Source organism: Artemia franciscana, chromosome 17 (genome assembly GCF_032884065.1).
Source record: "Artemia franciscana chromosome 17, ASM3288406v1, whole genome shotgun sequence".
Classification (NCBI taxonomy): domain Eukaryota; kingdom Metazoa; phylum Arthropoda; class Branchiopoda; order Anostraca; family Artemiidae; genus Artemia; species Artemia franciscana.
Window position 1 is genome coordinate 28147138 of NC_088879.1, and position 14168 is coordinate 28161305.

The window sequence follows — 14168 nt, forward strand, 5'->3', positions numbered from 1 at the left end:
AAAGTAAGGAGCGACATTAAAACTTAAAACGAACAGAAATTACTTCGTATATGAAAGGGGCTGCTTCCTCATCAACGCCCCGCTCTTTACGCTAAAGTTTTTTACTGTTTTAAAAAGAACAGTTGAGAGAAAGAGTCAAACTTTAGCGTAAAGAGCGGGGCGTTGATGAGGAAGCAGCCCCTTTCATATACGAAGTAATTTCTGTTCGTTTTAAGTTTTAATGTCGCTCCTTGCTTTCAGTTGAAAAAACTTGTTTTTTTGTTTAATTTACATTAGGTATTGAATGTATTTAAACAAACGTATGTAATGTATCTATCGACAAGAAAATCCTGTTGTAGAGGTTGTGATGGCTTCAGTTGTGTAGCAGATCAGAAGTCTCACAGAATTTAGATCCATACTAACAATAATACTCCTTTTCATCCAACCAAATTTCTTCAGTAGTAATAATAACAAGGACTTTCTACGAAAATCACTATTCACCGCCAATTTTTAAAGTATGTTCAAATTTTATCCGTAACTTAAATCAAAAGTTTAAACGTACGACGGTACTAACCCCCATACAGTTATTGATTTACACATTTTAAAAGCAATTAACCAGGGATTTAAGGGACTGGTAGCTCAAATTATATCCTGGTTTGGCTTGGGTATGATTTTGAAAACAGTCAGAAATTAAATAAAAAAAAGCTTTACAACTGAAAGCAAGGACCAGATTTGAAATTTTGGAATTTGATTCCTGTGATGATTTTGCTCGAAAGCGTCTCCACACTAATCCAACTAGAAGAAGATCATATTTCCTGCCTCTGGAAGATGAGTGTTTGAAACTTCTAGAAAGTCAAGTTCGAAACGGCTGAATTTGTCAGTCAATTATATAAGACTATATATATATATATATATATATATATATATATATATATATATATATATATATATATATATATATATATATATATATATGAAGTTATAACGCTTCAAATCACAATTTTTCTATTATTTCAGAAATTTAAATTATTATGGCCTCGGAAAAAGCAACGGGTCCACCATTGCAGGTTTGGGACTAATTCATCTTCTCAATTTGACACAAATCACTTAACCCGGCCTAGAACCGAAAGCGAGAAGCTCCTGGGCCCATGAATCTCCCTTTGAATGGAGGCTTTGTGCAACCCTGGGCTCATCTTCATCACTACATGGTTTTCAAAAACATCTGGAAAGGTACTTCGATGTCCGTTTTTACTTAGTGCCTTATTTTCATAAAAATTGGTATTATATATAGGCCTAAATAAAAGTTACATGAAAGTTATTACTGACAGGTTTTTTGGAAATTCCGAGTCCTGTTTCAATATAGGAGGCATCTCAGTGAAAGTATAATCTGCAAACCAGGTAAAGGAACGAGTTTGTGGAAAAATTGGGAGAGGATGCCAGTATAACAGAGTAGGAGAGATTTTATGAAGCTAAAATTGCTTAGGACACATTAGGAATCCTAAATTTAATCATAATGATATCATATTTTAATGAGTTTTCAGATAATTGACTTTTTTATTATCATCAATACTCCTACAAAAGTGCAGGGCCCGACAGGATCAGGGTGGGTAAGTACCGAGGGCCAAGGTGTAAATCGGGTCCAATGTAAAATTTTCACTTTGATGTTCAGTTTACATTATATATTCATTCACAATTAATTTAGAAAAGATTGTCTGGGGCAAATTAATATATTTGTCCCCAGGATCAGTCTTTTATCCCGACATTCCTTTGAGAAGCGTGGAAAAGTTCTATCAGTGGCAAAGCAATTCTCCTGTGTAGAAGGTAAGAAATGGCAATTTGATTCTGAATTACTGTCATAGAAACTATTGTTTTGCCACAAAGAGCTGAAAGGTTCTTTCAGCTTTATTTTGTTTATTGTAGTTAAACTATACATAGTTTATATTTTCTATACTGTATGGTTCTATTAGTAGTAGTTTGGTCTATACTACAGTAGTATAGACTAAACTACTACTAGTAGAACTATACAGTATAGTGGTGTAAAAACTAAAACGTGTTTTGACTATTCTTCCTTCATTTAAATGAATTGACTCATTTCATCTCACTTTATTTATCAGTCCTTGTTTAACTTCGCTGAAGTAAGGATGCTTAGACTTAAAAAAAATAAATCATTTTGTTTTTATTGGTCGTGTGATGTTGTAAGTTTTTCTTTTTCTATATATTTATTTTTTGCTGAGGACGGTCCTTGGACATAGGGCCGAAATATTCATTCAAATTAGATTTCCATTGTCTTAAGAAAATAATTCCATATTGTTCTTCTTGTTTTTGATGTTTCTTGTATAATGTCTAGCATATCGAACTTTTACTGTGATTTGAAATTAAGTTAGTTAATCAGGCTTAAAACGTACTTTGAGCTTTTGCCTCAGATTGCTCAAACTGATACACATTGACTAACATAAAAATTTTGGCCACGATTTACATCAAAATCCAATTCAGATTTATAATTAACCTGGGTAGTTTAGTTCAAACTATCGAATCTTCTGTCACATACTGTTCTTTCTGTCCGTTTTTCCTTTATGTATGACCATATATATTCTTACATACTTCCTACTCGCGAATGTGGCTCAGATTTGGAATCAGCTTGGTCGATCAATATAATAGTACACTAAACCTTCTACCTCGGACTTTTTATTGAATTTACACCCACACGTGATTTTTTCACGCCATGCTTCGGATCCTATTCACTGTCAGGATCGAGATTAATCATGAAGCCATAATCAAAACTACTGCCTTGGAATGCCCACCTATTGCCACATTTCCCTAACGGAGATTCATCAGGTTTTATCTCGATTTCCTGTGGATTTCCTTTAGCATTCTTAATTGTTTTTAACAATGTTTTACTAAATTTTGACAACACTTTTAAATTTGTGGATGATTTGACATTACTTGACCTTTGTCAAACCTCAAACAATTTGGGCGTTAAACTTGACTCACTCATTAACAACATAAATAATGATCTTGGTAATGTTAAACTCAATCTGAGCATACCGAAAAGCAGTTTAATGCTATTCTCCTTCTTAAAAAAATATACCCCCAATCAATAATTATCTTTGCATTTCAAATTTAAACATGGTTAAGCTACTTGGCGTGCACTTGGACAATGACCTTAAATGGAAATCTCACTCTTTTCACTTATTTAAAACAGGTGGTTTTCTCCTTAGATCTTTCTCCCTTCTTAAACGGTTCTCCATATCAATCCAGAACCTTAAAATAATTTATTGTTCTTATATAAGACCTTGTCTTGAATATGCTTGCCCTGTCTGGCACCCTGGGTTGACCAAATCCCAATATTCTAAAATTGAAAGCATTCAAAAAAGGGCTATAAAAATTATACTGGGGACGTCTTATACTACTTATGATGAAGGTTTGGCTAGACTTGAACTCACTATATTGGAATCACGACGTCACTTCCTTACCATGAACTTTGGGCACAAGTGCCTTAGTTCTGATTATCCGACGTCTTCTTCGCCTCTTCAAAGAAAACCCCCCAATCCTTCCCAATTCAAGATTTAATGCTCGTAGAGCTCCAAATACTCAACTTGACTTGTGTCCCCAAATGTTGACAATGAGGTACAAAAACTCTTTCGTTCCCTATTTTGTTTCGAATTTTAATAATTGATTTAACTTTGTAACTATGTTTATCCCTTAACATTTATTTTATCATTGTAACTGTAATTGTTCTGACGTGCTTATGCTAGCTTGTGTGCTATTTTAGCCAATAAATCATATACTATTCTATTCTATTTCTAGGCTCTGGTTTCAAAATAATGTTTTCCCTCAATGTTACTGTACGAGTTTCTACATGACCATGCATATTATAACGATGATTCATCTAAATTCAAGTTATGCTGTTATTTCGTTTAAACCACATAACTGACCAAATTTTCGCACCTTGCAACTTTCTCAACTTGAACATTTTCCACTTCAGCTTTGTCTCAAAATGGATATCATAATGGATATTCAAAATGGATATCAAGAGTTTTCACTTTTTGAAAACTCTTCACTCATTAGTAATGATTTGGGAATAAAACAGGTGGTTCGAGAATCAATCGAAATTAATCTCAAAATAAATAATAATATTTCTTTGAACAGGGACTTGGGGGAATACTCACTAAATTATTTATACTCAAATTTAATTAAAAATGATCTAACAAAATATTTTACTAAACCGATTTATAATAGTACTGAACCAACTACGAAAAGGCCTTTGAGACAGGCTGCTAAACAAGCAAGATTAGCTTTAAGAAATTGCATCTAATCATTTTATTCTCTTCAGTTTGAATGAGCTTATATTCTCGTTTCATTATTTTCGCCAGTCCTGGTTGAACTTCGTTGAAGTAAGGATGCTAGGGCTATTTTTAAAAAAAGTTTTAAAAAGTGTTTTTAATTATTCAGTTTTAATCCTCACAATTTGATGTAAGTTCTTTTATATATATATATAGTTTCTCTTTTATTCTTGTATTGTGCTGAAGACGGCCCTTGGACATAGGGCCGAAATATCTACAGAAATAATTTCCACTGTCTTGAAAAATTTTCCCTATTGTCTCTACGTTGTATTTGTTTGTTATTTTTAAGATGCCTGAAGAGGTTGTTATGAAAATCAGAAAGGTTTTAAAGCCTTTCATTATAAGAAAACAACCGTATGAGATTTTATGAAAATCTTTTAAGTTGAAAATAGTGTCAAATTCTTGAAGGATTTTGTCAGCCTGTGGGTTTGAACTTATGAGGAAAAGATTGATTCTCAAAGCGCACGAGAAGGGGTTTGCTTTTGAACGATTTAATATTTTTGCTGGATATCAGAAAAGACGCCTCTAAATATTTTTGAATCTTAAAGCGAAAAATTCAAACTAAGAAGTCATGACTAGTTTTACGTTATTAACTGGATTGTTTCTTTGCCTGAGTCCCTTTTCTCTTGGATTGAATGAACATTATAGCCAAAGATTTAAACATTGTGAACCAACAACCTATCCACCATCTCAGTAATTATAATAGGCTTTTTCATAAGCTAGTAATCAAAGAGGGTTATAGGCCTATCTAAATATAACTAGTTCAAGATTTACACAAACACAGCTTTAAAACTTAGAAAAGGTATAGTACAGGACAAAAATCATATAGGTGAAAAATGACAAACCTTTGCATGAAATACTAGGTAAAATTCTAGTTGATTGACTTTTGGCTATCTTGCAAAGGGGTTAGGTTAGGAAAATGAAACTTTCAGGGATGAGTCTAAAAGCTAAATTATGTCCCAGGAAGGTATTTTGAAGTAACCACCTGTACTCCTTCTCCCTCTAGAGGGACCTGACCTTTGATGACCTTCAGGAATATGTATGTTATAAAAGTGAAACCTTGCAAAATAGATCTTCTGCTTGAATAAAGTACAACAAAATTGTTTTCAGCTTCACAACTTTGCTCAATCCCAATTTATAAGGTTTTAAAGATATGCAAATATGTTTCCCTGATTTTGAAAAAAAAACATTGATATGGCTCAGAATTCTACTCAAATAACAGGACTTGCATTTTCAGAACTAAAGGCAGAGAAAATGCAACTGGTAACTGAAAATTAAGGTAAAATGTTGTTTGGTCAAAATTTCAATAGGTATAGACCTGTCATGTAGGTGAATTTCAGGGTCCTCTAGGGGGAGAAGGAGTGGAGGTGGGTACTTCAAAATACCTTCCCAGGACATACTTTGGTAAATTTATAGCAAACAGTATTACTGGCTTTCATATAAAGTGATTATACCACTCAATACCTTTTTTTTTGCTCTTTACAAATATAATAATTGCTTCTACCAGAAATTCAGATTTAAGCACTTTTTGACCTCTTAAAAATGACCTAAATATGGGGTATAAAAAAGGCTAAGAAAATTGGTCTCAAACCTTAAATACTTTATAACATTGATCTCATACTTATTGTTTCATTATAAATCCATTTTTTTAATGTTATATAGTCCACAAGCACTGATTTTCCAATATTAATTTGGATAAATTAATTTTTCCAATGTTATGGTGTTCTCTTCTTCCTTGACATCAAGTTTTAAATAAAAGCATGCGTTTTTGGTCAAAAACATGAAATGTGGCTATTATGAATGCCAGTTATACTGTTTGCTATAGATTTACCTATATTAAATACAGCAATGGTTAGTTTACATATTTATTATATGCTATGCTTCACCCCCACCCCCCTGATGTGCAAAAATATAGCCCAAATTTGTTTCTAAACTATTAAAGATTTGCAATTTCAAATATCCTATTATTTTGTAAAAAACAACCAAAAACACATGCTTTAATTGAAATTTTGGCAACAAGGAAGAAGGAAACACCATAACATTGATAAAATTTATTTATCCAATTTAATCATGGAAAATCAGTGCTTGTGGATAATATAACATTAAAAAAATGGATTTATTGAAATGGTAAGTTTGAGTCCAATGTTTTAAAGTCTGAGACCAATGTTTTAAGCCTTTTTTATACCCCATAATTAGGTCATTTTTAAGAGGTCAAAAAGTGCTTAAATCTGAATTTCCAGTAGAAGCAATTATTATATTTGTAAAGAGCATAAAAAAGGCATCAAGTGGTATATTCACTTTATACAAAAGCCAGTAATACTCTTTACTATAAATTTACCCATACTTTAGCCTTTAGACCCATCCCTGAAAGTTTCATTTTCATAACCTAACCCCTTTCTGAGATAGCCAAAAGTCAATCAACTAGAATTTTACCAAAGACTATTCTATCTTGGACACAATTGGAAGGGGGGGGGGGGTAACTTGTCCTTTAGATCTTTTTACAACTCCTACATTTTGAGAACTAACTGTTTTTGGGTGTTTTTAGGTATCAGTATACACTTGGAGCTGTTGTGAAGGAAAAACTATACAATTCTGAAAACAACTTTAAAAATCTTAAAATGCTTAGGCTACTTAGACTATATTTTCCCTAAAAGTACTTCTCTTTAACCCTCCCCCACCCCCAATGGGAAATGCATTGTCCAGATTATATATTTTCCATGCATTTTTCCATTTCTTGATTTTGTCAATGTTGCCTCTTTGCCATTAAATTTATTTGAACAAAAGATTCATCTAATCAAGAAACAGGCATGGCAAAAATATATAATCTAGGCTATATATTTCCACTATAAGAGGGGGGAGGGGTTAGGTATAGCAAATTGAAGTGGATTTAGGGATAATAACTAAGTATTCTAGGTTTTTTCAGTTGTTTAAAATTTACAAATTTGTCCCCTACCCCCACAATTTTGTGGATTGATGCTTCTGCTTGGATAGTACAGGAGTTTGTACCATTTTAGTGGTTCTAATCATGTTTCACATAAGGAAACATGAGGATGAAATATAAGTTTTACCTTTAGATTGCTTATTTCATGGTCTGTCAAAATATTATGGTTGCTTTTCTGACAATGCACCCCCCCCCCCCTTTCCTTGAAAGTTTCAGGTATAGCCTTATGAATATATTAAAAACTAAAGAAAAACACAAAAACAAGGACATTCTTATTTCAGACTATTCAGGATGTTTCTATTAATCAGATTATCATGTTTCAATCTATTACCTTGATTAATTACCTTAATCTACACTTTGGGAGTAAATTATTTCCAAAGAACTGTGATGCTTCATAGTTGATGATGGCAATAGATTTTGTTGCGGTGTTAAGGTCATGCAACAAGTCATTGGGAGTAGAGAGTGCTGGAGAGATGCAATTTAATCCCACTCAGTAACAGTGATCACATGGTAGGTATGGTTCAAAAACCATTCTCCAGCAGTTTAGAGTTGGCACCACAGCACAACAGCAACTTCGGATTGAGTGTGCTAGATGGTCAGGTATGACAATCTGCACCATCCTCCAAAATTCTTCATCCTTTAAGCTGACTCTATTGTCTTCCAAGAATGTTATGATAGTGAGGACTGTGAGGGTTTTCCCACTGGATTCTCCATGATTTGGCCTCCTATTCCTTGTTGAGCCTCTTTTTGAATTCCTCAGGCAAGGTTGCAGAGACTGTCTCTTGGCTTAGTTGGTTCCAATCATTCACCACTTGCTGGCTGAAAAAACCTAGTCAGACCGTGGTGTTAATCATTGATTTGAACAGCTTTTTGGATATAGGATCCAGTGACATTGGGGGGAGTTAGAGGGGGAAAAGAAATCTTGGAAAATGCTTAGAGTGGGAAGATTGGGATCAAGCTTGGTGGGAAGAATAAGCTCAAGTTCTAAATATGTGATTGACAGAACCAGATCAGATCTGCTCTCTTTGGGGGAGTTGGGGGGGGGGGCATAATTCAGAAAAAAATAGAAAAAATGAGATATATTTAACTTACAAACGAGTGGTTGGATCTTAATGAAAATTGATATTTAGAAGGACCTTGTGTCTCAGAGCTCTTATTTTAAATCCTGACCAGATCTGATGACATTGGGGGGAAATCTTGGAAAATGCTTAGAGTGGAGAGATCAGGATGAAACTTGGTGGGAAGAATAAGCCTAAATCCTAGATACATGATTGACATAATCGGACCAAATCTGCTCTCTATGGGGGAGCTGGAAGGGGGGGGGTTAATTTGGAAAAAATAGAAAAAATGAGGTATTTTTAACTTACAAACAGGTAATTGGATCTTAATGAAATTTAATAATAAGAAGGGCCTTGTGTCTCAGAGCTCTTATCTTAAATCATGGCCGGATCTGGTGACATCAGGGGAAGTTGGAGGGGGAGACTGACAATCTTGGAAAATGCTTAGAGTGGAGAGATCAGGATGAAACTTGGTGGGAAGAATAAGCATAAGTCCTAGATACATGATTAACATAATCGGACCAAATCTGCTCTCTATGGGGGAGCTGGAAGGGGGGTGGTTAATTTGGAAAGATTAGAAAAAATGAGGTATTTTTAACTTACAAGCGAGTGATTGGATTTTAATGAAATTTGATATTTAGAAGGACCTTGCGTCTCAGAGCTCTTATTTTAAATCCCTACTGGATCTGGTGATATTAGAGGGAGTTGAAGGGTGGAACCCAAAATCTTGGAAAACATAAAAATTGAAGCATCTTTATCTTCAATTTCTGACCGTATTCTGGACAAAATTTACCCAAGGCAGTTTAGAAATATGTCAAACACATCTACCTCTCATTACTTAGTAAGTATAATTGACAGTATTTTGCAAAAACTTGATGAACCAGATTCTTGGATTAATCTTTTTTTTTTTTTTTTTTTTTTATTTATTTTATTTTTTATTTTTGTTGTTTTGGTCCTTAACAAGTTCGCTTCTAGGATCTTTATTATTGTTGTTGTTGTGTGTTTTCTTTTCTTTTTGAATAATAATAATAATAATAATAATAATCTTATTGCAATAGATCTAAGTCAGTTTTTAATCCACCTATTCCTAGTGCCAGTCACGTGACCGAAATTAAATTGCTCGGCGTTCATATCACTTCAGATCTGAAGTGGAATAAACATGTTGATGGCATGATAAAAAAAGCTAATTTGACCATCAGGTCTCTGAAGTTGTTGGCTCGCCATGGAATCCCTGCGCCACATCTCCTACACATATATTTCTCTTTTATTTGTTTCACACTTGAATACTGTTGCCCTGTATGGCATTTCGGACTGACTAGGGAACAGTCAGACGAGGTTGAGAGGGTGCAATACTGTGCCCTCCTAGTAATCTCAAAAGCCCCAAAAGTACCATACATATCCCTCCTTAATCAGTTTCAACTTCAAACCCTTCAATCTCGTTGTTTAAAACGTGCCCTATCCTTTGACAATAAAATCCTGTCCAGCCCTATACACCGAAATATCCTCCTGCCCCAACATCAACCAGCACGGGTAAGGTCACTCAGGGCCATTGAAGAGCCTGTATTGAAACTTCAACCTGTGACTGTGTCACAAGCTTGTTATGAGCTTAATTTTGTGCCCTCGTTTGTTAAGTTGTTTAACAACAACTTAGTTGTTGCTGGGTCGACTTTTTAATCCAGATTATTGTTGTTAATTGTATATATTATAATTTTGTGTATACTTGTCGACTTATTTTCGTGTGTATGTGAAAATTATTGCTGTTAATTTTATATATTATAATTTTGTGAATGTTGATTTTGACTTGTTGACAGATTTTTGTGTGTGCATGACAATAAAAATTAATAATCGGCTCTGTCCGTCGCATGTTTTTAAATAAAGTGAATTTGAATATGAATTTGAAATTTGAATCTTACAAATGGATGATCAGATCTTAATGAAACTTGATATATAGAAAGAGATCAGGATGAAACTTGGTGGGAAGAATAAGCCTAAGTCCTAGATATGTAATTGACATAACTGGACCGGATCCGCTCTCTTTGGGGGTGTTGGGGAGGGGATTTCCAGTACTTTGGTGAGTTTGGTGCTTCTGGACGTGCTAGGATGATGAAAATTGGTAGACATGTCAGGGACCTGCACAAATTCACTTGATAACAGTTGTTTTCCCAATTCGACAATCTGGGGGGGGACTGGAGAGAGGGGAAATTGTGAAAATGGAGGTAGGTTTATCTTAAGAATGGGTGATTGGATCTAAATGAAACTTGGTATATAGAACGATCTCATGTCTCAGATATGTCAGATTTTCAATTTAGATCGGATCTGGGAACATAGGGGGCGGAGGAAGGAAATTTAAATCTTGGAACTCTTGGAAATCTCTTAGAGTAGAGAGATCAGGATTAAACTTGATGGGAATATTATTAGCACAAGCTCTAGATACATGATTGACATAACCAGACCGAATTCGCTTGCTTTGGGGGAGTTCGGGGGATTTCTAGTACTTTGGCAAGTTCGAGAATGAGCAGAAGTTATAGATACATGATTGACATAAGTGTACCGGTTCTGAAATTGACTTGATAACAGTTGTTTTCCCAATTCGACAATCTGGGGGGGACTGGAGGTAGGGAAAATTGTGAAAATGGAGGTAGGTTTATCTTATGACGCTTGCTTTGGGGGAGTTCGGGGATTTCCAGTACTTTGGCAAGTTTGAGAATAAGCACAGGTTATAGATACATGATTAACATAAATGTACCGGTTCTGATCTCTTTGGGGGAGTTGGAGGGATTTCTAGTGCTTTAGCGAGTTTGGTGTTTCTTGACGTGCTAGGGCAATGAAATCGTTAACTCTAGTACCGAGTCTAATTTTAGGCTCCAACCTCGTCACAGGTGCCGTATGAGCTCTTGTTATATTCTATTGAGTAGGCTGGGGAAAAATACTTTTAACTTTTTTGGAAAGCTATTGGATGTTCTGCAAAGAAGTTTTTAATCGATTGTATTTCCCAAGTTACATACTACTAATGGCAGAAAAAAGTAAAGAAGAGAGAACTTTGAAAGTAATTAGTCTTGTTCCACATAATAATGTCACAAAATTGAAGAAATATAGGCTATTCTTTGCATCTGCGTAAAAACAGGTATACAAATTGATGGAATTCTCAATTAACAAAATTTTATGTGCTATTAACTTGACTTACAAAAATTATTGATTTTGTTCTGGCTTGTCCAGGACAGTCAACCAAGGTTCTTTATGTGGAATATTTGAGTCGTTTTTGAAATTAAATATTGCAGGAAGCTTAAGGGGATTGAAATTTATTTTTTATTTTTTGAAGAATCTGTGCTAGTTACTTCCATTTGTACTTTCAAACATTTAAACCACTACAACTCCTTAGTGTCTATGGTGGAAACTTTGAGGTAACCAAAAAGTGTTAAAAAAGACACATCCTTTTAATAATATAGTTATTCTGAATTAAAAACAGGAGTTTTTCAGAATTTTTTTTCGTCTTACTATTCTTTATCCAGTTAATTCAGCTTATTTTTTCTAGCCTTGTTGCTGAGAAATATGTGTTGAACTTAGATCTACCTCCAGCAGAAAGATGGACTGGCCTAATTGAAAGGAAAAAAGAGCATGTAAGGTCATTTATTTAGTAGTCTGCATAAATCTAGTAATTAATAATGCTCTTTTATTGTATTATGATGCATTATAAAGCATAGACTATAATATAAGCTATGAAGTATTCATGCTTACATTTACCAATTTATGGTATCTATTTAACTTGCCCCTCCCTCAGTAAGTTTCTACCTAAGTACCCTGTTTTAGTCATTCTTAACCCTCAATCTATTGTTCGCCTTTCAAGAAGTATAAATATGATTGCTGTTATATAAACTAAACTTGGACAGAGAGGCCTTAATCAGTGACTTCCACCAAAGGAGGAATTCAGCCATAACTGGTTTCAAGGTTGAAATAGTTAAGGACCAAATACAACCATATTAGCCAATAGCTGCGGATTAGAGGAATGCTAATAGCAAATTGTATCCCTTAATTCTCATTTGGAACAATAACCCAAATATTATATTGCATTATTGCTATTGACATTACTTGTAAAGGAACGTATAACTGAGAGCAATAGAAGAGTGGAGCAATGAGCTTGAAAGTTTAATATAGGATTCCAATCTTGGCTGCAAATTATTTACTGAAATGGAGTTGGGACCAAGAGAGAGGTGTGGCACTGGAGACGAAATTGCCTGTAAAAGTCCTACCAAGTGCTGTTGGAAAGTTTCCACAGCAATTTATTTACTAATATATAGGCATGTACAACAACCCTTTATAAAACCATGTGCTGGATAACTTGAAAGTCTTGGGTTCGCAGCTGAAAAAAACCGACAAAAGACTCCATCAAGAGTTGAGTCTTAGTATAAAAACCTTGAAAGAGCTATAGATGACTCTTAAGTATGTTTATGCTAAATATGATGAGTTGCAGCCTCCTCTGAAAAATACTTTGGGCTTGAGATTCTCTTATCCAGGAGTTTTGCAAATATATCTTATTTTATCTCGAGTCTTCCCACCTCCATACTGAAACTAAGTAAGTGAAATCTCAGGTAGCAAACATTTTATGAATCGGGTCTTCACGAGTTGGTCAACCCTTTTGAAAAGTATCTCAATTTTAAGTGTGTGCAAAAACACTTCCTTTATTCTATTTTTTGTTTATTTCATAACATAAGTTGCTCCCTGAAGAGCCCTTGCGCAAGCTGTGGAATTTCAATATAATTAAATAAGGAAAACATAGCTAAACCCTGCTGTAGTCATTTGAGTTTTCATTTGTGGTTACTTTGTAGTTATGGTAAAGGTTATTTGTGTAATGTTTTATATAAAGTTTTTTTTCTCAATAAATAGCCTAACCAAAATATCAAGATAGACATGAATTATGCAGTATAGATGCAGTTTTCGGACGAGTATAAATGGATTAAAGGTAAATTACGAAAATATATACTACTTCCAAATCGACTTCAAATTATCTCAAATCCCTACTAGTTCCCACCTCTGGTTATAGAAGATATGAAAACAGAAAGTTTTATGCTTGTACTTTTTTTTTCTTATTCTTCCTCTGTCCTCCTAAGTATCATTTTGTGTTGATAAAATAAATTTCTTTATTTCAGGTCGTCAACCTAATTCAGATTCTGAAAGACAATCTTGACGTATTTTTTAATGGCCGACTGTTTAAGTTTATTGACAAGTATTTTCCATATCTCGCCAAGACTTTACCAGAACCCTATCGAGATGAATTAGCAGGCATAGCAAAAGTTGCTAATACCTCAGTTGGTGAGATTACCTTGTACAATCTTTTTTATGAAATCTTCACCTTTTGCACGTCTATTATTGTGGAAGGTGAAAATGGTCACATATATCATGGTAGAAACTTGGACTTCGGAATCCTGATGGGGTGAGTTTGTGAAACTAGTTTTAAGCTGTGTTGCCAGATGGCTCATATCTGGGTAATTTGGCCTTTTTTGGTTTTGCAGTGAAATCTTTAAATCAGTACATTTGTCAAAGCGATTTTACTGAAAAATTGTACCTTCAGCTCATTTTTGTTTAAAAGATAGTGTTTCAGTGCCTTTTGCTTTTTTGACTATGCTATTGTATGCAAAGTATCTGGTAACACCTGTTGTAAAAAGGATTATGGCTACTAATTACGATCTGTTGTGCCATGAAGTAGCCTTTTCTACTAATTTTTCTTTATTTCAGATCAACAGAGAAAAATAGTTAATATAAACGTACTCTGTAATGTAACTTTAATTTAACAAAAAAAAAGTTTTTCTTCTGGAAGCAAAGAGCAGAGTTGAAACTTAGAGTGAACAAAAA

General features: G+C 34.3%; 1 protein-coding gene across 1 annotated transcript in view; it reads left to right on the top strand.

Annotated features, from left to right (window-relative positions):
- The first annotated feature begins 4817 nt into the window (after nt 1-4817).
- The window catches only part of LOC136038105 (acid ceramidase-like), a 54553-nt gene continuing 45202 nt past the window's right edge, over nt 4818-14168 (top strand). The window contains exons 1-3 of the mRNA XM_065721120.1: nt 4818-5015; nt 11854-11938; nt 13466-13749. Coding sequence (XP_065577192.1) covers nt 4894-5015; nt 11854-11938; nt 13466-13749 — 491 coding nt within the window. The 5' untranslated portion in view covers nt 4818-4893. The remainder of the gene's footprint in view (nt 5016-11853; nt 11939-13465; nt 13750-14168) is intronic.